General features: G+C 37.9%; 1 protein-coding gene across 1 annotated transcript in view; it reads left to right on the top strand.

Annotated features, from left to right (window-relative positions):
* Window positions 1-16,688: 16,688 nt before the first annotated feature.
* LOC121370316 (toll-like receptor 4) overlaps window positions 16,689-24,676 on the top strand; it is an 18,822-nt gene continuing 10,834 nt past the window's right edge. Inside the window, exon 1 of the mRNA XM_041495461.1 lies at window positions 16,689-17,035. Coding sequence (XP_041351395.1) covers window positions 16,988-17,035 — 48 coding nt within the window. The 5' untranslated portion in view covers window positions 16,689-16,987. The remainder of the gene's footprint in view (window positions 17,036-24,676) is intronic.

Below are 24,676 nucleotides of genomic sequence, written 5' to 3'. Positions count from 1 at the left end.
AGACAGTGAGATTGTTCCAGAGATAGAGATAAATGAGTTAAGTGTGGAACAACAATTAGCTTTTAAAAAACTTGAGTACGAAAGAGAAGAACGTGCATTAGATAGAGAAGAGAGAGAGAGAGATAGAGAGAGAGATAGAGAAAAAGAAGAGAGAGATAGAGAAAAAGAAGAGAGAGGTAGAGATAGAGAAAAAGAAAATAGAGATAGAGAAAGAGGAGAGAGAGAGAGAGAGACAGAGAGAGAGAGAGAGAGAGAGAGAGAGAGAGAGAGAGAGAGAGAGAGAGAGAGAGAGAGAGAGAAGAGAGAGATAGGGATAGAGAATTCCAGTTAGCAAAATTAAAAGTGGAACATGAGTTAAAGTTGAATACTGAAGTAGTTAGACGGGAGGCAGGAAATGGGTTTAACATGTCGGAGGCTTATAGATCAGTGCCTGTATTTGACGACCAGGAGGTAGATATGTTCTTCCAACTTTTTGAACGGGCCGCCAAGCAGCTAAATTGGCCGCAGTCTAAGTGGACATTGTTAGCCCTGTCTAAGTTTAAGGGGAAGGCTAGCGTAGCTTATAATTCAATGAGTGATGAGCGAGCAAGTCAGTACGACCTAGTTAAGGCGGCAGTGTTGAGGGCTTATGAATTACGACCTGAGGATTATCGTTTACGGTATAGCGAGTTGAGAAAAACGCAGGGTCAGTCTTATAGTGAGTTTGTGGCTAAGAAGGCAGGAATGTTTGATAAATGGGTGGTGTCTCATCAGGTAGAGTCATATACCGAGTTACGGGAGTTGTTGATCTTACAGGACATTAAAAATGGATTACCAGTTAGCTTACGTATTCATGTAGAGGATCGTGATATCAAAAAATTAGAGGAGGCAGGCATAGTGGCAGATAACTACGTGTTAATACACAAAGCTCAGGCAGTACAGGGTAGCTCTATACAACAGGGTGATAAGAAGAAATTTCAGCCAGGTTTTTCCCGGGAAAGTAACTATCGGGGAGAGTCATCTAGTTAGTCAGCTAGTCAGGCAAGGAATGCACCTGGTGGGCAAAGTAAGGATAAACTTGCATTATCAGCCAATGCACGAACTTTTCGTCCACATTGCAGTTACTGTAAAAAGGATAACCCCCTTGTCGGGGACTGTTTTAAAAGGAAATGCGATAATGCGCAAGTGGTCGGTTTAGTGAGGTCAGCTCCGTTAGCGAGAGAGTTAATGGTTAGTCCCATGGCAGAGAAAGTAAACCCGTATGTGTCCACTGGTATGGTTTGTGATGTGAAACAAGAATTGAGTCCTAAGGCAATATCAATCTATCGAGATACAGGGTGTAGTCAGTCACTTATCACGTCGGTGTGTTTAGCTGGTATTGAGAATTCAGATACAGGACGTAGTTTGGCCTTAACCTCGGTTACTGGAGAAAAAATGGTTGTCCGGTTACATAACGTTTTCTTGTGTTCGAAGTTTGTGACGGGTCCAGTCATTATGGGTGTTGTAAATGACTTGCCTGTTGAAAACATAGGAGTTTTGTTGGGTAATGATTTGACTAGTCAGTGTTGTCAGCCGAAATGTGACCAATTGTTAATTAAAGACAGCCCTTTACCAATAGAAGAGAGTGAGGTTGATGAGATTAGATATTCTGCGTGTGTAAAGACTAGGGCTATGGCCAGAAGGGTAACACAAGACCCAGAGGATATTTGTGATTTGTCTGATACGTGTGTGAGCCATGAAATTGGAGTGGATGAGGTTATCAGTAAATTGGTAGATAAGTCAGCTGACGAACTAACTGATAGAGGGGACTTACCTTGTAATAGACAAGAGTTAATTCTAGAGCAGGGGGCTGATCCAAATGTGTTGGCAGTTCGCACTACTTTGTTAACTGAAGGTGAGATGGAGGATCAGAGGTCAGGTTATGATATGTACAAGGGAGTATTAATGAATAAGAGAGTTAGAGATAGGAAGGCTAGGAAGCAACCGAGCCATGCTCAGAGCAAAATAAAATCAGTGTTTGATAGGAAGGCTAGGAGTCGGGAATTTAAACCAGGGGATAAGGTGCTGCTGTACCTTCCCATTAAACGGGGTTCATTACAGAACCGGTATTTCGGTCCCTATGTTGTGCACAAACGGGTTAATGAGACAGGGTATGTGATAAACACTCCTGATAGGGTTAGGAAAAGTAGGTATTGTCACATCAATTTGCTAAAAGGTTATTTTGACAGACTGCCGATAGTTCCAGTATTACCTGTCCAAATTGAGAGTCACTCAATGTCCTGTGATGACGTCAAGACTGCAGAGATCAAATTAACCAACAGCCAGATTCTAGCAAACTTGAGCCCCCAGCGAGCAAAGTTGACTACATTGATACAAGACAATGTTTCCATTTGCCAGGACCTTCCAACGGTTACCAACACCTTAATCCAGGATGTGCGCTTGGAACTCAACGCTACACCGATTCGACAGCATGCCTATCGGAGAAAACCTGGAAAATGTGCGACACTGAAAAAGAAGGAAACGAAGTTCCAGTGGTCAGATGAATGCGAGAAGTCATTCAACCGTCCTAAGCAGATACTCTCCTCGTCTCCCGTGATGGCAGCACCAGACTACCGAATGCCTTTCAAGCTGGCTGTGGATGCCAGCGACGTGGGAGCTGGAGCTGTGCTGTTCCAAGAAGACGAAAATGGACTGGACCATCCTGTAAGTTTCTTCTACAAAAAGTTTGACAAACACCAGGTGAACTATTCCACTATAGAGAAGGAAGCTTTGGCCATGGTACAAGCTCTGAAGCATTTTCAGATCTACGTGAAGTCGGCATTGCATCAAGTGGTGGTCTTTACTGATCATAATCTGCTCACTTTCATTCACAGAATGAAAGCCACCAACCAGAGAGTTTTGAGATGGAGTCTTCTTCTGCAGGAATTCCCAATTACCATTGAACATATCAAGGGCACATCCAATGTAATCGCTGATGCCCTGTCCCGAAGTTAAACGTTATGATAATGTGTTGACATTCTTGATTTCTGTTTTGTTTTTATATATTTTATTGTATACCAGGGACTCAGAGACTCAGTGTGATTACTGGTAGTCACCTTATTACTATGTGTTATAAATGCCCGGATGCGTCGGTTAACGCACATTTGTTTTGTTTAAATGTAGTATATTTCCCTATTCCTAGAGTAGAGGAAATATCCTTTTTGAGGTGGGAGTGTGTGACGGAACATGCCCTTATTTCGTTTCGCCTGTGTCGATATTAATTGTTTTAGAGAGCCGTGTGCAGTCCCAATATGCACTTAAGACCAGGTGGGCACTTTGTTACGTAATACCTCCGCGCGACCGTACACACCCAGACCAGCTGTGGAGGCCATGTGGCCAGTAGTTACGTAATACCTCCGCGAGTTCTGTTTTATCACCTTGTATTCCGAGCGGAATGGCGTCAGCTAGTCTGACCATCTAAGAAAAATATGCCGTCTTGGTCGCTGTGGAAAATTCACATGAAAGGGGGAGTACCGCGATGTGCCCCCCGGCGATATTCGGGTTTTGTAATAAATAGATAGGATTTAGAGATATCGAGGAGAAACATATTGGAAGGCTCCGGGGGAACGTCGTCCACTGAACGATCTATATAAGTTCAGTCCGGACTTGGTAAATATATATTTCTGCTCTGTTGTATAACCTTGATGTGATTGATGTGACTTTAAATATTTTAATACTGTATTATACCAATATTATTTAGACAGTGGTTTCGGTAATCTGACGAAGTAAACTGTAGGCTTCACTGTTCTAAAAAATTATTAAAGCTTAACCAGTAATCCTAGAGGACCTAGGTAAACTGTAGGTTATTGTCTTTATTAATTCTGTATTACAAGGTTACTGAATGAGTAGTTGCAGGTTAATTAAAAATTAACCTGTTAGGAATAGAGTTGTAATTCCTTTATTAATTAAGTTCTCCTGGAAGCGTTTCTCAATTATCACACGTTATTGAACGAGTAGTAAAGGTTAATTAAAAATTAACCAGTTAGGAATAGAGCTGTAATTCCTTTATTAATTAAGTTCTCCTGGAAGCGTTTCTCAATTATCACACGTGTGCGTGTTGTATCACGGTGAAGTGATTAGAATATTGTGTAAACTAGACACCTAGTGATTAACTAATTAAGTGATTAGTTCCGGGTTGTTATTATTATTGTTGTTGTTAGATAATTAACTGCGGCAATATTATTTGTCAGCTTAAGGTTAATACAGATTCCAAAGTGTATTGTGTTTTGTTGTGTTTTCTAGTGAACTAACGTGCTATATTATATATACTTTATATAAGATCTTATCTCTGATATACCTAGAGCCGAGCCACTCGGGTATAGACTGCCCGATACAGAGAGATCTAATAGACATACAGTTAGGAGAGATATTTGGATAATCGTGTTTTATTCAGTTACGGGTATTATAGGATCCCCGTGACACTTTTAATTCGTCGGTGTCTGAAATACCACCTTTCATGTGCAGGCTCTGTGCTGCCACGGGTCGCTGCAACTGTTAACTGGATCCCTAGTCTGACCCACAGGTGGCGATTGCGCAATATGATTTCGTGAAATAAAGGAGTATATTTGCTAGTGGTAGGTTTGTGTGTGTGTGTGTGTGTGTGTGTGTGTTTTAAAGAGGACTAATACAATAATTTGATGTAATTCAGTGGCCAGATATACTGGGTTCGTACAGGTCATGGAATTTTCATTTGGGTTATTAGTTATCTATTCGTAGTCATTTATGAAAATCAACAACACGACCCGTTGTTTTTACGCCTGCTTATAACAAACGCTTTATATGATCAAGACTATTTGCCGCCAGATGAAGTCTAAACTAAACCATAAGTCAATCAGGGTTTATTTCCTCCTAGGCTACCTGTGCAAACTGTCAAATTATTGTTTACAAAATTAATATCCATTATTATGTTAAAGAAATGTATAAATTCACAAATATTTTCAATGTTAAAAATATTAATCTTTCTTATAAATTATTTTTAAGTAAATCTCTCTCATCGTTTACTATTGCTTTGTTCGATAACCTCGCTCAAAATGACATCTGATCTTGTCACGTGATAACACACACACACACACACACACACAGGGCGACTCCTTGTGTGGGATAATTGGCTTACGGCATTTACAGGTTTATTGTCATCAATAAAAACCGCTATTGTTTTGGAATAAAGGCAAGTTTTGTTAAGATTCTTCAAAATGACGCCTATTGTCGATAGTTAAAATTACAGCCACTTTAAGTATTAAAATATGCAATATCGATCTGAATATCGTATGATTAGCAGACAGTTTTACGCGTGAAAACCGTATGAAGTGTTTCAATAATGTTTTGTAAGCCTTCATTACGAGATTAGGCCTAAAAACAATTAATAACAACAATAAATACTAGTGTGTGTTTCTGGAATCGTACCAAACAAGTTAATGTAGGTAGATTAGGGTTTTTTCGTGTTGGTGGTTATATTGTGTTCCATACCATATTTATCACTCCTTTGAGGCCATCTTTAAAAATATTTTGTTTTGTCCATTTCCCACCAGTAGTTTCAAGTGTGTGTAGTTTAGATAGGGATTATTATTATTATTATTATTAGGCCTAATCTCGTAATGAAGACTTACAAAATAGTATAATGCATTCTGACACAAATTAAATGTCGTGGTTTTGAATATTTCCCTCAGATTCTGTTTAATAATTTAAACTGAAAACGGTATTGTTCATTAAGGGTTATCATGTAGTTTTAATAAGTATATATTTCACAGTATAATGCTCATGTTTTACAAAAAGCCACTTTAAACAGTTTGTTTATTTGTTTCTTTAAAGTTATGGGGCTACCAATTTGTAATAAGGGCTACTAGATGTTATAACCTGGTAGCCCGGTACCACTGAAATGTCAAGATTCTATCTATTTAATGGCTGTGTCTCACTACCAAGTACACATGAAGTCATTCACTGATGTAGTTAACAAATTACACACTTCTTGGCTAATGTCTATTTCCTCAAAGTAAAAATCTACTTTTGTAGACACAAAATTATTCAATTATCTAAATGATCAGAGTAGATTTCTGTTTCTTTATTTGTTAAAATATGATTTTTATTAAATAGATTTGAATAAAGTACCACTGAAGGTTCATTTACCTTTAATATACATATACATACATGTATACATACATACATAGGCCTACATACATACACACACACACACACACAGACACACATACATATGTATAAGTAAACACTTTTTGTTTTGTTTAACGACACCACTAGAGCACATTGATTCATTGGATGTCAAACATTTGGTAATTCTGACATAGTCTTAGAGAGGAAACCCACTATATTTTTTCATTAGTAGCAGGTAATCTTTTATATGCACCATACCACGGCTTTTGATATACATGTACCAGTAGTGGTGCACTGGCTGTAATAAGAAATAGCACAATGTCCCAATAAAAATGGATCGATCCTAGACCAACCATGCTTTACCAGTGGGCTACGTCCGGCCCCTCCAATTTATGTAGACACTGAAAATTAAATATGAATATGAATTATTCATCAACTATCTAACTGATCAGGGTAGATTTCCATTTTATTACATATGTGCATTTCCATTTCCATTAAAATTATATTATTATTTTTTAAGTAGATGTGAATAATCTTACTGTATGTTTACTACTGATGTCAGTGGTAGTTTTCAGAAAAACAGACACGTAACATTTCAAAAGGGTGGATTTTATGATACTTAACTACTGAGGGTATATGGACATCCACCGAGGGTAGTTTTCCTTTAATATATTATATTACATTACACATATGTTGGCTAATGTATATTTCAGCTACGTAAACACCTTCTCATGTAGACATGACAATTCAATATGAATGTGATGGGTTAATCTGTTATTTAACTGATCAGATTATCTTTTCATATGTAAAATTAAAAACAATATTTTTTTTATTTTTTTTTTAAATAAATAGATATGAATAACCTTACTGCATATTTACTATGTCAGGGGTAGTTTTCAGAAAAGGAGATTCTTAACATTTGAAAAGGGTGGATTTTACTGTAGGCCTACCTAACTACAGAAGGTACATGGATATCATCCACTGAGAGTACTTTTCCTTTAACATGGTATATTACATTACATATATGTTGGCTAATGTATATTTCAGCTAAGTAAACACCTTCTAATGTAGACATGACAATTAAATATATATATCATGGATTAATCCATTATCTAAATGATCAGAGTACATTTCCAAATTAAAAGAAATTATTATCGAATATATGGCTGTCATCTTGAAATCCAAGATGGCCACCATCCACAAGCTATTTTACTCAATATCTCATAAAATATAAAATATATCAATACAGTTTTAACACCTATAATAACATTAATCATTGGCTATTGTCACTATAGGTACTTGTGCGATCATACATCAAAATGACGAATCTTGCAATAATAGTGGTCATCCTGTTCTGTTATAAAGACAGGCTACAGGTTCTGAAATCAAAAGTCTTAAATGAGTGGCAAGCAGTGTGGACTATACCACTAACAAGTCAGCAGGTGTGCAGGCAGAATTAATGGAATTTTCTGTAAGGAGACTAAAATTTTAGGTGATGGTAAAGATCTTGTCACAAAGGTAGTGTTGGACAGCTCAAGCAGACACTTATAAACAATGGGGAATGGGGAAAGCTAACGAAACATGAGTGGCACCCAGAGGCATCAATGGCTTCACTATGAGAGCTGACTGATTTTTTCAAATGCACTTGCAAATTTATGGCTCATTAATAGGAGATGGTATAAATATAATATAAAAAAAAAACCCCGAGAATTACAGGTAGTGAAATGTTAAAGCAACACTTTGACAGCAAATTAGAATTTACATTGTCAAACCATTAACAAACATAACTGAACACATTTTATTCTGACTGAGCGCATTGAGTTTGCATCTTTTAATGTCAGGATATCAACTTTTAAGTATGTAAATACTGTCTGAGTTTCCAATAACAATTACATTGTATATAATCATATTAAATATTTATTATAAGCAATTCCTTATTTTTATAAACCATAGTCAAACATTTAAAACAACAGAACATGTCGATTAGATTTGGATGTCCAAAGGTATGTATTTCAGAATTTTCTTGAGGCCATTTTGAAAAATATGGCACAACTCCACCCGTTGCCCACTAATTTTATATAGTACCTATCATCTATATACATATGTATGTATGTATGTATGTATGTATGTATGTATGTATGTATGTATGTATGTATGTATGTATGTATGTATGCATGCATGTATGATGTATGTATATATATATATATATATATATATATATATATGTATGTCTCTCTCTGTGTGTGTGTGTGTGTGTGTGTGTGTGTGTGTGTATTTCATTCTTCTCTACACTGTAAGCCTACAGTTTATGAGAATAAAGGTCATTGTCATTGTCTTTATGATAATCTCAAAGAATTACCACTTGGGTGTGCAAAATTTGACACATAGTTGTTATATATATGGATTCTAACACTGTTGGGGGTTCACATCGATAATCCACTGGGTGCCATCCTTGAGAAATTTGAGACAGGAAAGACACTGGTGCCATCATAATTGATGTCATCATAATTCATGAGGGCGGGTAATGCGTTCACTTGATGCACGGTCGGTCTACGATCGATCCCTGTCGGTGGACCCATTGGGCTCTTTCTCGTTCCAGCCAGTGCTCCACAACTGGTGTAACAAAGGCCGTGGTATGTACTATTCTGTCTGTGGGATGGTGCACATAAAAGATCCCTTGCTGCTAATCGAAAAGAGTAGCCCATGAAGTGGCGACAGCGGGTTTCTTCTCTCAGTATCTGTGTGGTCTTTAACCGTATGTCTGATGCCATATAAGCGTAAATAAAATGTGTTGAGTGTGTCGTTAAATAAAACATTTCCTTCCTTCATAATTCAGATTTCATAAATGGGTCACCTGAATACAAGATGGTTGCCAATATGGTGGTTCAAATGGAGAAAATGGCAATAAATTGCTTATTGTTTGATACAGAAAAGTAACTCCTGCATTTAACCCATGGTTTTAGGGATCAATGAACACAATGAAAGTAGTTCTTCTATACCTGTTAATTTTAATTTATTCAAGATGGCCACCAATATAAGTAATGAACCGAGGAAGGTGGAACTGTTAAAAGTAACAGTCACACAAAATACTTGTTGGTTTAAAGAGGATGACCTACATGTAATAATGAAAAACCAGCCTCAGTGGCATAGTGGTTAAGCCATTAGACTACAGGCTGGTAGGTACAGGGTTTGAAGCCCGGTACCAGCTCCAACCCAGAGCAAGTTCTTAAGGGCTCAATGGATAGGTGTAAAGCCACTACACCCTCTTCTCTCTCACTAACCACTAAACAACTAACCCACTGTCCTAGACAGACGACACAGATAGCTGAGGTGTGTGCCCAGGACAGCATGCTTGAACCTTAATTGGATATAAGCACGAAAATAAGTTGAAATGAAATGAATAATGAAACACTATATTAAAGTGACCCTTTATTTGGTTTTTTGTTTTCTCTCGGGTACTGTGTGTGTTGTTTAGTGAGCATGATAGTTTTGCCAGTTTGCAATGGAATTCAGTTTTAGCTGGTCTGGTTTTTTATTTTGATTTTTACAATAATGGTAGTTAACACTGGGAATAAATAGCAAGTACTAGGCCACCTAAAATAATATTACACTGCAAATTAAAAAAATTACATCATGCATACTATACCACACACAACACTACCAAATATCTTACATTCTATTGGCCAAGAAAAGGTCACTGTAAAATAATGTTACAATGCATTTTACATCGGTCAATCCATTCAACTGATTGGGTTCTTTCTCGTTTGAACCAGTGCACCACAACTGGTCAAAGTCCATGGTATGTGCTTTCCTGTCTGTGGGAAAGTGCATATAAAATATCCCTTTCTGCATTATGAAAAATGTAGCAGGTTTCCTTTGATGACTATATGAGTCAGAATTACCAAATGTTTGACATCCAGTAGCCTATGATTAATTAATCAATGTAGTTTAGTGGTATCGTTAAACAAAACAAACTCCTTCTTTATATCTGTCAAATTATTTTATTATTATTAATTGATTATCTTAAACCCACAAGTTTTTTTTAATGACTGTGTTAATCATTTTACAAATATACAGTGGCACTTATTTTTAACAGTTCCATCTCCTTAGGTACATTGCCTGTATTGGTTGGCATCTTGAAATGATTAAAATTAACTTGTATAGAAGAACTGAACTACTTTCATCGTATTCCATGACCCTAAAACCATGGGCTAGATGCAAGAATTACATTTTTGTACCGAATAATAAGGAAGTTATTGTAATTTTCTCAATTTGGACCACCATATTACATGGCCCATTTAGTTAAATCTGAATTTTGATAGCACCATTGCCCTCCTTGGCTCCTACAACTATAGGGTAAATGCAATAAAAACAATTTATCTGTCAATTTATAAGCAAGCTATAGCCATTTCCCTGATTTGGCCACCCTTTTGTCCGCCATCTTGGATTTTTCTTCAAGGGTGCCCAGGTGGCACCCAGTAGATTACTGATGTGCACCAAATTGTGCAGACTTTGAACCCAAATTGGCATTTGGCTATTCACTTTTTTTCTTTTTTTTAATTATAATAATAATAATAATAATTAAAAAAAAAATTCTTATCATATGGAAATCTACCCTGATCATTTAGATAATGGATTAATCCATCATATACTTATTTAGTTGTTAGTGTCTATATAAGAAGATGTTTACTTAGCTGAAATATATATTAGCTAACAAACAAGTAAATTAATATATACCATATTTTGGGAAAAGTATCCTCGGTGGATGATCTTGTAACCCCGGTAGTTAGGTACTATAAAATCCACCCTATTGAAATCTTAAGTGTCTCATTTTCCTAGAACTATCCCTAACACTGATAGTAAACATACAGTAAGGTTATTCACATATATATATATATATATATTTTAAATTAAAAAAAAATTAAAAATAGTAATAGTAATTTCTTATAATTTGGAAATCTAGCCGTATCATTTGGATATTGGATTAATCCACCATATACATATTTAATTATTAGTGTCTACATAAGAAGGTGTTTACTTAGATAAAATATACAATAACTAACAAAGAAAGGATATATTTTATTTAACGATGCACTCAACACATTTTATTTACGGTTATATGGCATCAGATTGAGAGAGAGAGGAAACCCACTGTTGCCACTTCATGGGCTACTCTTTTTGATTAGCAACAAGGGATCTTTTATATGTACCATCCCACAAACAGGGTAGTACATACCACAGCCTTTGATATGCCAGTTGTGCTGGAACGAGAAATCAATAGCTAACAAATACATAAATTAATATACCATATTAAGGAAAAAGTAGGCCTACACTCGGTGGATGATATTGTACCATCGGTAGTTAGGTACTGTAAAATCTACCCTATTGAAATCTTAAGAGTCTCAATTTCCTAAAACTATCCCTAGCACTGATAGTAAACATACAGTAAGGTTATTCACATATATTTAAAAAGAAAAAATAATAATAATTAAAAAAATAATAATAATAATTTCTTATAATTTGGAAACCTACCCTGATCATTTAGATAATGGATTAATCCATCATATAAATATTTAATTATTAGTGTATATATAAGAAGGTGTTTACTTAGCTGAAATATATATTAGCTAACAAATAAGTAAACTAATATACCATATTTTGGGAAAAGTACCTTCGGTAGATGATCTTGTACCCTTGGTAATTCGGTACCATAAAATCCACCCTATTGAAATCTTAAGTGTCTCATTTTCCTAGAACTATCCCTAGTACTGATAGTAAACATACAGTAAGGTTATTTACATATATTTTAAAAAAAATAATAATAATAAAAATAATAATAATAATAATTTCTTATAATTTGGAAACCTACCCTGATCATTTAGATAATGGATTAATCCATCATATACATATTTAATTATTAGTGTTTATATAAGAAGGTGTTTACTTAGCTGAAATATATATTAGCTAACAAATAAGTAAACTAATATACCATATTTTGGGAAAAGTACCTTCGGTAGATGATCTTGTACCCTCGGTAGTTTGGTACCATAAAATCCACCCTATTGAAATCTTAAGTGTCTCATTTTCCTAGAACTATCCCTAGTACTGATAATAAACATACAGTAAGGTTATTTACATATATTTAAAAAAAAAAAAAAAAAAAAAAAAAAAAAAAAAATAATAATAATAATAATTTCTTATAATTTGGAAACCTACCCTGATCATTTAGATAATGGATTAATCCATCATATACATATTTAATTATTAGTGTTTATATAAGAAGGTGTTTACTTAGCTGAAATATATATTAGCTAACAAATAAGTAAACTAATATACCATATTTTGGGAAAAGTATCTTCGGTAGATGATCTTGTACCCTTGGTAGTTCGGTACCATAAAATCCACCCTATTGAAATCTTAAGTGTCTCATTTTCCTAGAACTATCCCTAGTACTGATAGTAAACATACAGTAAGGTTATTTACATATATTAAAAAAAAAAATAATAATAATAAAAATAATAATAATAATAATTTCTTATAATTTGGAAACCTACCCTGATCATTTAGATAATGGATTAATCCATCATATACATATTTAATTATTAGTGTTTATATAAGAAGGTGTTTACTTAGCTGAAATATATATTAGCTAACAAATAAGTAAACTAATATACCATATTTTGGGAAAAGTATCTTCGGTAGATGATCTTGTACCCTCGGTAGTTTGGTACCATAAAATCCACCCTATTGAAATCTTTAAGTGTCTCATTTTCCTAGAACTATGCCTAGTACTGTTAGTAAACATAAAGTATGTTTATTCACAAATATTAAAAAATAGTAATAATAAAAATAGAAAAAAATTATAACTTGCTATAATTTGAAAATCTACCCTTATTAGTTAGATAATGGATATACATATTTATCTGAAATATACAATAGCTAACAAATACATAAATTAATATACCATATTAAGGAAAAAGAAAGAAAGAAAGAAATGTTTTATTTAACGATGCACTCAACACATTTTATTTATGGTTATATGGCGTCAGACATATGGTTATGGACCACACAGATTTTGATAGGAAACCCGCTTTCGCCACTACATGGGCTACTCTTTCCGATTAGCAGCAAGGGATCTTTTATATGTACCATCCCACAGACAGGGTAGTACATACCACAGCCTTTGATATGCCAGTCGTGCTGGAACAAGAAATCAATAGCTAACAAATACATAAATTAATATACCATATTAAGGAAAAAGTAGGCCTGCACTCGGTGGATGATATTGTAAACTAATATACCATATTTTGGGAAAAGTACCTTCGGTAGATGATCTTGTACCCTCGGTAGTTCGGTACCATAAAATCCACCCTATTGAAATCTTAAGTGTCTCATTTTCCTAGAACTATGCCTAGTACTAATAGCAAACATAAAGTACGTTTATTCACAAATATTAAAAAATAGTAATAATAAAAAAAAAAAAAAATTATAACTTGTTATAATTTGAAAATCTACCCTTATTAGTTAGATAATGGATATACATATTTAATTATTAATGTATACATAAAGTGTTTACTTATCTGAAATATACAATAGCTAACAAATACATAAATTAAAATATCATATTAAGGAAAAAGAAAGAAAGAAAGAATTGTTTTATTTAACGATGCACTCAACACATTTTATTTACAGTTATATGGCGTCAGACATATGGTTAAGGACCACACAGATTTTGAGATGAAACCCGCTGTCGCCACTACATGGGCTACTCTTTCCGATTAGCAGCAAGGGATCTTTTATATGTACCATCCCACAGACAGGGTAGTACATACCACAGCTTCCCACAGGCTGGATAGGACAAACCATGGCCTTTGCTGAACCAGTTATGGATCACTGGTCGGTGCAAGTGGTTTACACCTACCCATTGAGCCTTGCTGAGCACTCACTCAGGGTTTGGAGTCGGTATCTGGATTAAAAATCCCATGCCTCGACTGGGATACGAACCCAGTACCTACCAGCCTGTAGACCGATGGCCTACCATGACGCCACCGAGGCCGGTCTAAGGACAAAGTACCCTCAGTGGATGATCTTGTACTGTTGGTGGTTAAGGTACTCTAAATACAGCCTATTAAATTCTTAAGTGTCTCATTTTCCTACAACTATTCCTAGCACGGATAGGAAACATACAGTAAGGTTATTCACATACCCGGTATATTTTTACAAAAATAAATGAAGGAAGGAAATGTTTTATTTAACGATGCACTCAACACATTTTTATTTCTGGTTATATGGCGTCAGACAGGAAGGGATCTTTTATATGCACCATCCCACAGACAGGATAGTACATACCACAGCCTTTGTTACACCAGTTGTGGAGCACTGGCTAGAACGAGAACTAGCCCAATAGGTCCACCGACAGGGATTGATCCCAGACTTACCTCACATCAAGCGAATGCTTAATTCACTGGGCTATATCCTGCCCCACTTTTACAAAAATAGAAAATGAAAATTACAAATAACAAATTGTAAATATACCCTGATCATTTAGATAATGGATTAATCCATCATATTCATATTTAATTTCCAGTGTCTGCATAAGAAGGCATTTATTTAGCTGAAATTAACATTACATATAAAATGGAAAATCTACCCTGATAAAATTGAAATCAGAAGTTTCTAATTTTTGCAAAATCTACCCCAGCATATATAGTACATGTGCAGCTTTGGTGCAATCTAAAGCCCTGACATTAGCCAAATATCATGTACCACATTGTTAGGTCAGTTGTTCGGTCATTTAACCCTCACCGTACCTGTAGGTGGTAGATTATGAATTAACCCACGATTATATATTCAGTTTTACATATACCAGTGAAACCCCTCAATACCGGACATCCATGGGACCAAGTAAAATGTCCGGTTTTCAGAGGTGTCCGGTTTTCAGGGGTCTGCTTGGACGGAAATACCTTCCGTTCTCCATAAAATAGGGAAAGTGTTAAAGTGTTTTAAAACAAGAACAACAAGAATATGTTGAAAAATGGTGCATTTATGAGCATTTAGAAAAATAAAAACATCCATGGGAGTAATATTGAATAAAAAATACATTAAAAAGTCCACAAATTGTCAATCAATCGATAAATCAGCCTACGTTGAGAAACGTATCCATCGATGTCTGTTGTCTTTCACATCTGTGTTTAACAATGGTTGCCTGCGTTAAACTTTCTAATTCCTGTACATGCAATAGGAAACGTTCATCTTTCTGTATTGCAAAGTCCTTTAAAATCTGAAGTATGTTCAACACGTCAGGATAGCTGAGATCGTTTCCCGGAACAGATACATCTTGTTCGGAAGTTGGCCACTAGTTCTCTCTCCCACTCGTTTGTGCAGTCTTCAATCGGCACATCATCGTCGAAGCTGGTCAAGATGTCAGTGTCCACGTCGGCAGTGACGAGTTCGCGTGCAAATTAAATTCCCTGTTATTTGTGTCAATCTTTGAAGCAAATCATGAGACATGTTTGTGAAGGATCACATTTAAGACCTTAAAACACACTCGTAACTTAATAGACATCTAACCCAAACCCGAACTCCGCTAATGTTAACCATAATTACAACACAATCAATGTGTTTACAGTAGTTAACTCCATACCAAAGCTTGCGATCAGTCCTTTTAATTGTTTATTGTCAAGTTGCTAATCTTGCCTGCTGAGCGGTACCTGTACTGTATGCAGCGGTGATTACACTGATAACAGCGATCTCGAGCATGCGCATATTGCACTAGCCATCGGTGTTCACAGACAGGTGGGCGCCATATTGATTGGTATCGGTTTGATCGTCCGGTTTTCAGGGGTAGGATTTACACTAAGTTGACACATTGGGACCGAATTGTTTGTCCGGTGTTCAGTTTAGAGGGGTTTCCGGTTTAGAGGGGTAAAATATAGTGTTAAAAGATGTGTAAATCACGGGACCGCGGAAAACGTCCGGTTTTGAGGGGATTCCGGTTTAGAGGGGGTCTGGTGTTGAGGGGTTTCACTGTACTGTATATATATTCATGTTTACATATCTGATACAGACGTTAACCCCCCCCCCCAAAAAAAAAAAGCACCCAAACTATGCTATATATTATATTATTCACGTATTATTAATATTGTGTCACGTTTACAAACGATTAACTTTACAGCGTTGTTTGTAGTCCAATACATCTGTCATAAACTCACTGTTACTCAGTTGCCGAGTTGACGGCAGGTCACAGATGTATCGGACTACGTAGGTACGTCAAAACATCGGAAGTACAGATTAGAAGAAAAAAACATATTGAAAAACGCTCAGTTATAAAACTGATTTGTATTACTTAATATTTTATTAAATGCTCGTTACAATAACACAGATCTATATTTGACATAATTTACTAGGGTATTAGGCCTATTCGTTCATATTTATGTTTATTTCCCGCAGAAACATATCAGACTCGTTTATGACATGGGGCGTGGCTTACGAATAAGGGCTTAGCTTAAAATCGCATTTCGCGACATGTTACATCCTGGTGGCTACGATTAAGTATTTCCCGTATTTGTCAGCACTATGACTACCTTTACTCAATACAACTTCATGAATATTCATAAACATTTTACTTTGTGGTTAACCGGATCTCCGTAACTGACATTCGATCGCAACCGTGGACGTTGTTCTTGCCTCGTTGCCTATACAAAGAAACCCACATAGGTGAACTAGTTTTCTGAAACACGTTGAGTAACATTAATTTTCGTTCACTGTGTGGTCGTATGCCTGGATACTGACTTCAGTATTGGTTGTAAAGGAACATGAACAAACTCTGCCCTCAGTGTTCAGAAGTCTCGTGATTCTCTTAATAATGGCAGCCAGTGTCTCGACCCCCAGGGCAGGGATAACGTTACTGCAGGTAAATATACACGTATTGTAATCTCTCTCTCTCTCTCTGTCTCTCTGTCTGTCTGTCTCCCTCCCTCTCTCTCTCTCTCTCTCTCTCTCTCTCTCTCTCTCTCTCTCTCTCTCTCTCTCTGTGTCTCTTTCTCCCTCTGTCTCTCTTTCTATGTGTAGCTCTGTGTGTGTGTGTTTGTCTCTCTCTCTTTCCCTATGTCTCTCTCTACCCCCTCTCTCTCTCTCTCTGTCTCTCTCTGTGTGTCTCGTTCTCCCTGTCTCTCTTTCTCTGTGTGGCTCTTTTTGTGTGTGTTTGTCTCTCTGTCTGTCTGTCTGTCTCTCTCTCTCTCTCTCTCTCTCTCTCTCTCTCTCTCTCTCTCTCTCTCTCTCTCTCTCTCTCTACCTCTGTCTTCCTCTGTCTCTCTTTCTATATGTGGCTCTGTGTGTGTGTGTTTGTCTCTCTCTCTTTCCCTATGTCTCTCTCTATCCCCTCTTTCTCTCTCTCTGTCTCTCTTTCTCTCTCTCTCTCTCTCTCTCTCTCTCTCTCTCTCTCTCTCTCTGTGTGTGTCTCTCTCTGTGTGTCTCGTTCTCCCTGTCTCTCTTTCTCTGTGTGGCTCTTTTTTTGTGTGTGTGTCTCTCTCTCTTTCCCTATGTCTCTTTCTCTCTCTCTCTCTCTCTCTCTCTCTCTCTCTCTCTCTCTCTCTCTCTCTCTCTCTCTCTCTCTCTCTCTCTCTCTCTCTCTCTCTCTCTCTCTCTATATATATATATATATATATATATATATATAATCATTTCATGTATCTCTTTCCCTCCATCTTGCTCACTACATTTCTATTTCCCTCTGTCTCTTTGTCTCTGTATAGTGTGTCTCTGTGTGTGTGTGTGTGTGTGTGTGTGTGTGTGTGTGTGTGTGTGTGTGTGTGTGTATATGTGTGTGTGTGTGTGTGTGTCATGTAATTATGCTATGTAGTCGTGTTTCATTGAAGCGATTCACTGAAGTGTAATGAGATTCATTGAAGCGATTCACTGAAGTGTAATGCGATTCATTATTTTATTTCATGTCTAGCACAGCGTTGGTTTAATGTATACTGTTATTATAGAGCGTCCTCGACCATTCCTTAATTACCCAGACGACTGCTATTTAATACTTGTTAACAATGCACCCTGCAGCACAGTAGCCCAGTAGTAAAACGCTCACCTGATCACCATCAGTGGGTCAACTGGGTTAGTTCTCTTTCCAGGTCGTGGTATGTGCTATCCTGTATATGCATATACAAGATCCCTTGCTACTACTAAAAAAAAAATGTAGAGGGTTTCCTTTCTAAGAGATATAATGTGCTAAAATTACCAAATATTTTACATCCAATAGCCGATGTGCTCTAGTGGTGTCATTTAGCAACTCACATCACATTTTATTTTGTCTGCACCTTGCGATTTAAACCGACCCGAACTGAACCATGTTCGCCAGTGTATCATTGATATACCAGAATCCAAAACCGTTTTGACCCGTGAATGGCGGGACGCAGCCCAATGAATTGAGTACAACACGGTTCTGACCCGTGGGGGGCGGGACGCAACCAGTGAATTGAGACCAAAACCGTTCTGACCCGTGAGGGGCGGGACGCAGCCCAGGGAATTGAGACCAAACCCGTTCTGACTCGTGAGGGACGGGACGCAGCCCAGTGAATTGAGACCAAAACCGTTCTGAGGTTTGGTACTCGTGTTTGGTGTGTCACAGCCCGTATCCTATCCGGATCAAAATGCACTGATTCGTTTTAGAGTTTGGTGTGTCACAACCCGTATCCTATCCGCATCAAAAGGCACTGATTCGTTTTAAAGTTTGGTGTGTCACAACCCGTATCCTATCCGGATCAAAATGCACTGATCCGTTTTAAAGTTTGGTGTGACACAACCCGTATCCTATCCGGATCAACACACACTGATTCGTTTTAAAGTTTAGTGCGTCAACGGTAAACGTTGATACGTTTTAATGCCTACTGATCCGCATTGCGTTTCGCCGATGACACATCGCTGCTACATGCTGATGAATTCCGGGTTTCGTCCGGTACACACCAAATACACTTCCATTTTAATTAATTACAGTTATTTTCGCGCTTATATCAAATTAATGTCCAAACACACTCCTGGAGGCTGGACGGAAACCGCTCGACTGATGCGTGGTCGGTGTGGGATCGATCCCCGTCGGTGGGCCCATTAGTCTATTTCCCATCCAGTGCACCACGACTGGTATAACAAAGGCCGTGGTATGTGCTAGCCTGTCGGCGGGATGGCGCATTAAAAGATCTATTGCTGCTAATAGAAAAGTGTAGCGGTTTTCATCTCGAAGACTATATACCAAAATTACCAAATTATTAACATTTAATAGCCGATGATTAATAAATCAGTATGCTCTAGTGGTGTCGTTAAACAAAACAAACTTTAATTTTAACTCTCCTGGAAACACACATACAGATCAGCTCTATAGTCTGTCAGTTCAGGTTAATCGTTAATGAGCGAGAAGTCGGTGTACTGTCCTTACACCTACCTATATGGGCTGTTAGTTCAGGTTAATCGTTAATGAGCGATAAGTCGGTGTACTGTCCTTACACCTACCTACGATAATGGGCTGTTAGTTCAGGTTAATCGTTAATGAGCGATAAGTCGGTGTACTGTCCTTACACCTACCTATATGGGCTGTTAGTTCAGGTTAATCGTTAATGAGCGATAAGTCGGTGTACTGTCCTTACACCTACCTATATGGGCTGTTAGTTCAGGTTAATCGTTAATGAGCGATAAGTCGGTGTAGGTTAATCGTTAATGAGCGATGAGCGATAAGTCGGTGTACTGTCCTACACCTACCTATATGGGCTGTTAGTTCAGGTTAATCGTTAATGAGCGATAAGTCGGTGTACTGTCCTTACACCTACCTACATGGGCTGTTAGTTCAGGTTAATCGTTAATGAGCGATAAGTCGGTGTACTGTCCTTACACCTACCTATATGGGCTGTTAGTTCAGGTTAATCGTTAATGAGCGATAAGTCGGTGTATGTTAGTTCAGGTTAATGAGCGATGAGCGATAAGTCGGTGTACTGTCCTTACACCTACCTATATGGGCTGTTAGTTCAGGTTAATCGTTAATGAGCGAGAAGTCGGTGTACTGTCTGTTAAGTTCAGGTTAATCGTTAATGAGCGATAAGTCGGTGTACTGTCCTTACACCTACCTACATGGGCTGTTAGTTCAGGTTAATCGTTAATAAGTCGGTGTACTGCTTAGGTTAATCGTTAATGAGCGAAGTCGGTGTACTGTCCTTACACCTACCTACATGGGCTGTTAGTTCAGGTTAATCGTTAATGAGCGATAAGTCGGTGTACTGTCCTTACACCTACCTATATGGGCTGTTAGTTCAGGTTAATCGTTAATGAGCGATAAGTCGGTGTACTGTCCTTACACCTACCTATATGGGCTGTTAGTTCAGGTTAATCGTTAATGAGCGATAAGTCGGTGTACTGTCCTTACACCTACCTATATGGGCTGTTAGTTCAGGTTAATCGTTAATGAGCGAGAAGTCGGTGTACTGTCCTTACACTGTCCTACCTACCTACATGGGCTGTTAGTTCAGGTTAATCGTTAATGAGCGAGAAGTCGGTGTACTGTCCTTACACCTACCTATATGGGCTGTTAGTTCAGGTTAATCGTTAATGAGCGATAAGTCGGTGTACTGTCCTTACACCTACCTATATGGGCTGTTAGTTCAGGTTAATCGTTAATGAGCGATGAGCGATAAGTCGGTGTACTGTCCTTACACCTACCTATATGGGCTGTTAGTTCAGGTTAATCGTTAATGAGCGATAAGTCGGTGTACTGTCCTTACACCTACCTATATGGGCTGTTAGTTCAGGTTAATCGTTAATGAGCGATAAGTCGGTGTACTGTCCTTACACCTACCTATATGGGCTGTTAGTTCAGGTTAATCGTTAATGAGCGATAAGTCGGTGTACTGTCCGATGAGCGATAAGTCGGTGTACTGTCCTTACACCTACCTATATGGGCTGTTAGTTCAGGTTAATCGTTAATGAGCGATAAGTCGGTGTACTGTCCTTACACCTACCTATATGGGCTGTTAGTTCAGGTTAATCGTTAATGAGCGATAAGTCGGTGTACTGTCCCTGAGCGATGAGCGATAAGTCGGTGTACTGTCCTTACACCTACCTATGGGCTGTTAGTTCAGGTTAATCGTTAATGAGCGATAAGTCGGTGTACTGTCCTTACACCTACCTACATGGGCTGTTAGTTCAGGTTAATCGTTAATGAGCGATAAGTCGGTGTACTGTCCTTACACCTACCTACATGGGCTGTTAGTTCAGGTTAATCGTTAATGAGCGATAAGTCGGTGTACTGTCCTTACAGCGATGAGCGATAAGTCGGTGTACTGTCCTTACACCTACCTATATGGGCTGTTAGTTCAGGTTAATCGTTAATAAGTCGGTGTACTGTCCTTACACCTACCTACATGGGCTGTTAGTTCAGGTTAATCGTTAATGAGCGATAAGTCGGTGTACTGTCCTACACCTACCTATATGGGCTGTTAGTTCAGGTTAATCGTTAATGAGCGATAAGTCGGTGTACTGTCCTTACACCTACCTATATGGGCTGTTAGTTCAGGTTAATCGTTAATGAGCGATAAGTCGGTGTACTGTCCTTAGGTTAATCGTTAATGAGCGATGAGCGATAAGTCGGTGTACTGTCCTTACACCTACCTATATGGGCTGTTAGTTAGGTTAATCGTTTCAGGTTAATCGTTAATGAGCGATAAGTCGGTGTAACTGTCCTTAGGTTAGTCGTTAATGAGCGATGAGCGATAAGTCGGTGTACTGTCCTTACACCTACCTACATGGGCTGTTAGTTCAGGTTAATCGTTAATGAGCGATAAGTCGGTGTACTGTCCTACACCTACCTATATGGGCTGTTAGTTCAGGTTAATCGTTAATGAGCGATAAGTCGGTGTACTGTCCTTACACCTACCTATATGGGCTGTTAGTTCAGGTTAATCGTTAATGAGCGATAAGTCGGTGTACTGTCCTTAGGTTAATCGTTAATGAGCGATGAGCGATAAGTCGGTGTACTGTCCTTACACCTACCTATATGGGCTGTTAGTTCAGGTTAATCGTTAATGAGCGATAAGTCGGTGTACTGTCCTTAGGTTAGTCGTTAATGAGCGATGAGCGATAAGTCGGTGTACTGTCCTTACACCTACCTACATGGGCTGTTAGTTCAGGTTAATCGTTAATGAGCGATAAGTCGGTGTACTGTCCTTAGGTTAGTCGTTAATGAGCGATGAGCGATAAGTCGGTGTACTGTCCTTACACCTACCTACATGGGCTGTTAGTTCAGGTTAATCGTTAATGAGCGATAAGTCGGTGTACTGTCCTTACACCTACCTACATGGGCTGTTAGTTCAGGTTAATCGTTAATGAGCGATAAGTCGGTGTACTGTCCTTACACCTACCTATATGGGCTGTTAGTTCAGGTTAATCGTTAATGAGCGATAAGTCGGTGTACTGTCCTTAGGTTAATCGTTAAGCGATAAGTGTGTAGCGATGAGCGATAAGTCGGTGTACTGTCCTTACACCTATATGGGCTGTTAGTTCAGGTTAATCGTTAATGAGCGAGAAGTCGGTGTACTGTCCTTACACCTACCTACATGGGCTGTTAGTTCAGGTTAATCGTTAATGAGCGAGAAGTCGGTGTACTGTCCTTACACCTACCTACATGGGCTGTTAGTTCAGGTTAATCGTTAATGAGCGATAAGTCGGTGTACTGTCCTTACACCTACCTATATGGGCTGTTAGTTCAGGTTAATCGTTAATGAGCGATAAGTCGGTGTACTGTCCTTACACCTACCTATATGGGCTGTTAGTTCAGGTTAATCGTTAATGAGCGATAAGTCGGTGTACTGTCCTTACACCTACCTATATGGGCTGTTAGTTCAGGTTAATCGTTAATGAGCGATGAGCGATAAGTCGGTGTACTGTCCTTACACCTACCTACATGGGCTGTTAGTTCAGGTTAATCGTTAATGAGCGAGAAGTCGGTGTACTGTCCTTACACCTACCTACATGGGCTGTTAGTTCAGGTTAATCGTTAATGAGCGATAAGTCGGTGTACTGTCCTTAGGTTAATCGTTAATGAGCGATGAGCGATAAGTCGGTGTACTGTCCTTACACCTACCTACATGGGCTGTTAGTTCAGGTTAATCGTTAATGAGCGAGAAGTCGGTGTACTGTCCTTACACCTACCTACATGGGCTGTTAGTTCAGGTGTATGAGGTGTACATTATATTAGGTTGCACTGTAGAAACAACAGTTTCAGTGAGGCTGTCACTTTATGTCAGAGTACACCAGATCCTGGTTGTCATCAAAAAACACATAGCTGGACACTTTTTGAAAAATGTATATTATCAGTATAGGTAGTACTAAACCAAATAACTTCCGGCTGGGTCAAAGTTCGAGGTGCACCCAACTTTTGATAGAGAAGTGAACACCACAAGTCCTGTGATTGGTTATAAATGTGAGTGTGTTGGTTGTAAAATAAAATAGTTTCATCTGGGCTAAAAATGTATGCAATTTTATTTCATCTAGTACCACTGTGTCATGTAGCCTTGTGCTTGGAACATGTATGGGGTACCTGTAAAAAAAAGTACTCAAATTTTGTGCGGAACTAGGGTAGTCATAGACGCTACCTGTTATCTCAGAAATGAGCAGCTTGACACCCACTTTTTTGTGTTTCACTTTAAGGGTGAGGGGTGGTAGTATTTATATCCGTGGCGTTTATGTCGATTGATACGTTGCAGGTAGGAGTTTTAGCCACATATGTTACTATTGTCGTCTATGGGATTTGATTTGGTAGTATACACCCTGTAGACACAGGGGTTGCTCGAGAAGGTAGGTGACAAAACATGTTAGGCTACGTACAATTTGTGGTTACGGCCTACTATAGGTGAACCATGTAAACGAAAGATAAATAAACGAAAATTACCACCCTGACCGTCTGTTGTCTATTACCCAAACACCCTAATATTAGTAATTAAATTGATATACTAATGTTAAAGAGTTAAAATACCTTTGTTAGCTGTAAAATACGATAACACCACTTTAAAGGGACATTCACGAGTTTGCTGCAATTTATAAGATATTATCGACTCACAGAAACTTTTTAACGATTGTAATTACATATCAAATATATTTTTCTGCATAAAATATTAGTGGCTGTATATTAAACGTGTTTCTGGTCGTTCTAATATTTGTACTAGGTTAAATGTCATTTTATTTCCTAAAATATTTTATTGAAGACAAAATTCAGTTTAAGCTTCTTACACATATTAAGACGACCAGAAACACATTGAAATTACACACACTGATATTCTAAAACAAGAGAATATATTTAATATGTATGTTTAATCGTAGAAATATTTTATTAGTCGGAAACATCTTATAATGTAGCAAACTCTGGAATGTTCCTTTAACGCTGTATTGGCAAACACCCATGCAAGCCTCGTTTTCAAATTGACCTTGACAGAAGGTGAAATTATCGCCCTGGATACGAGCAGGCCTTATTTTTTAATAAGTACTAGTATGATGTCATCTTATGAATTTGTTCACAAAC

This window comes from Gigantopelta aegis, chromosome 1 (genome assembly GCF_016097555.1).
Source record: "Gigantopelta aegis isolate Gae_Host chromosome 1, Gae_host_genome, whole genome shotgun sequence".
Lineage (NCBI taxonomy): Eukaryota > Metazoa > Mollusca > Gastropoda > Neomphalida > Peltospiridae > Gigantopelta > Gigantopelta aegis.
Note: the sequence above shows the minus strand (reverse complement) of the source record. Positions and strands in the feature narration are given on the sequence as shown.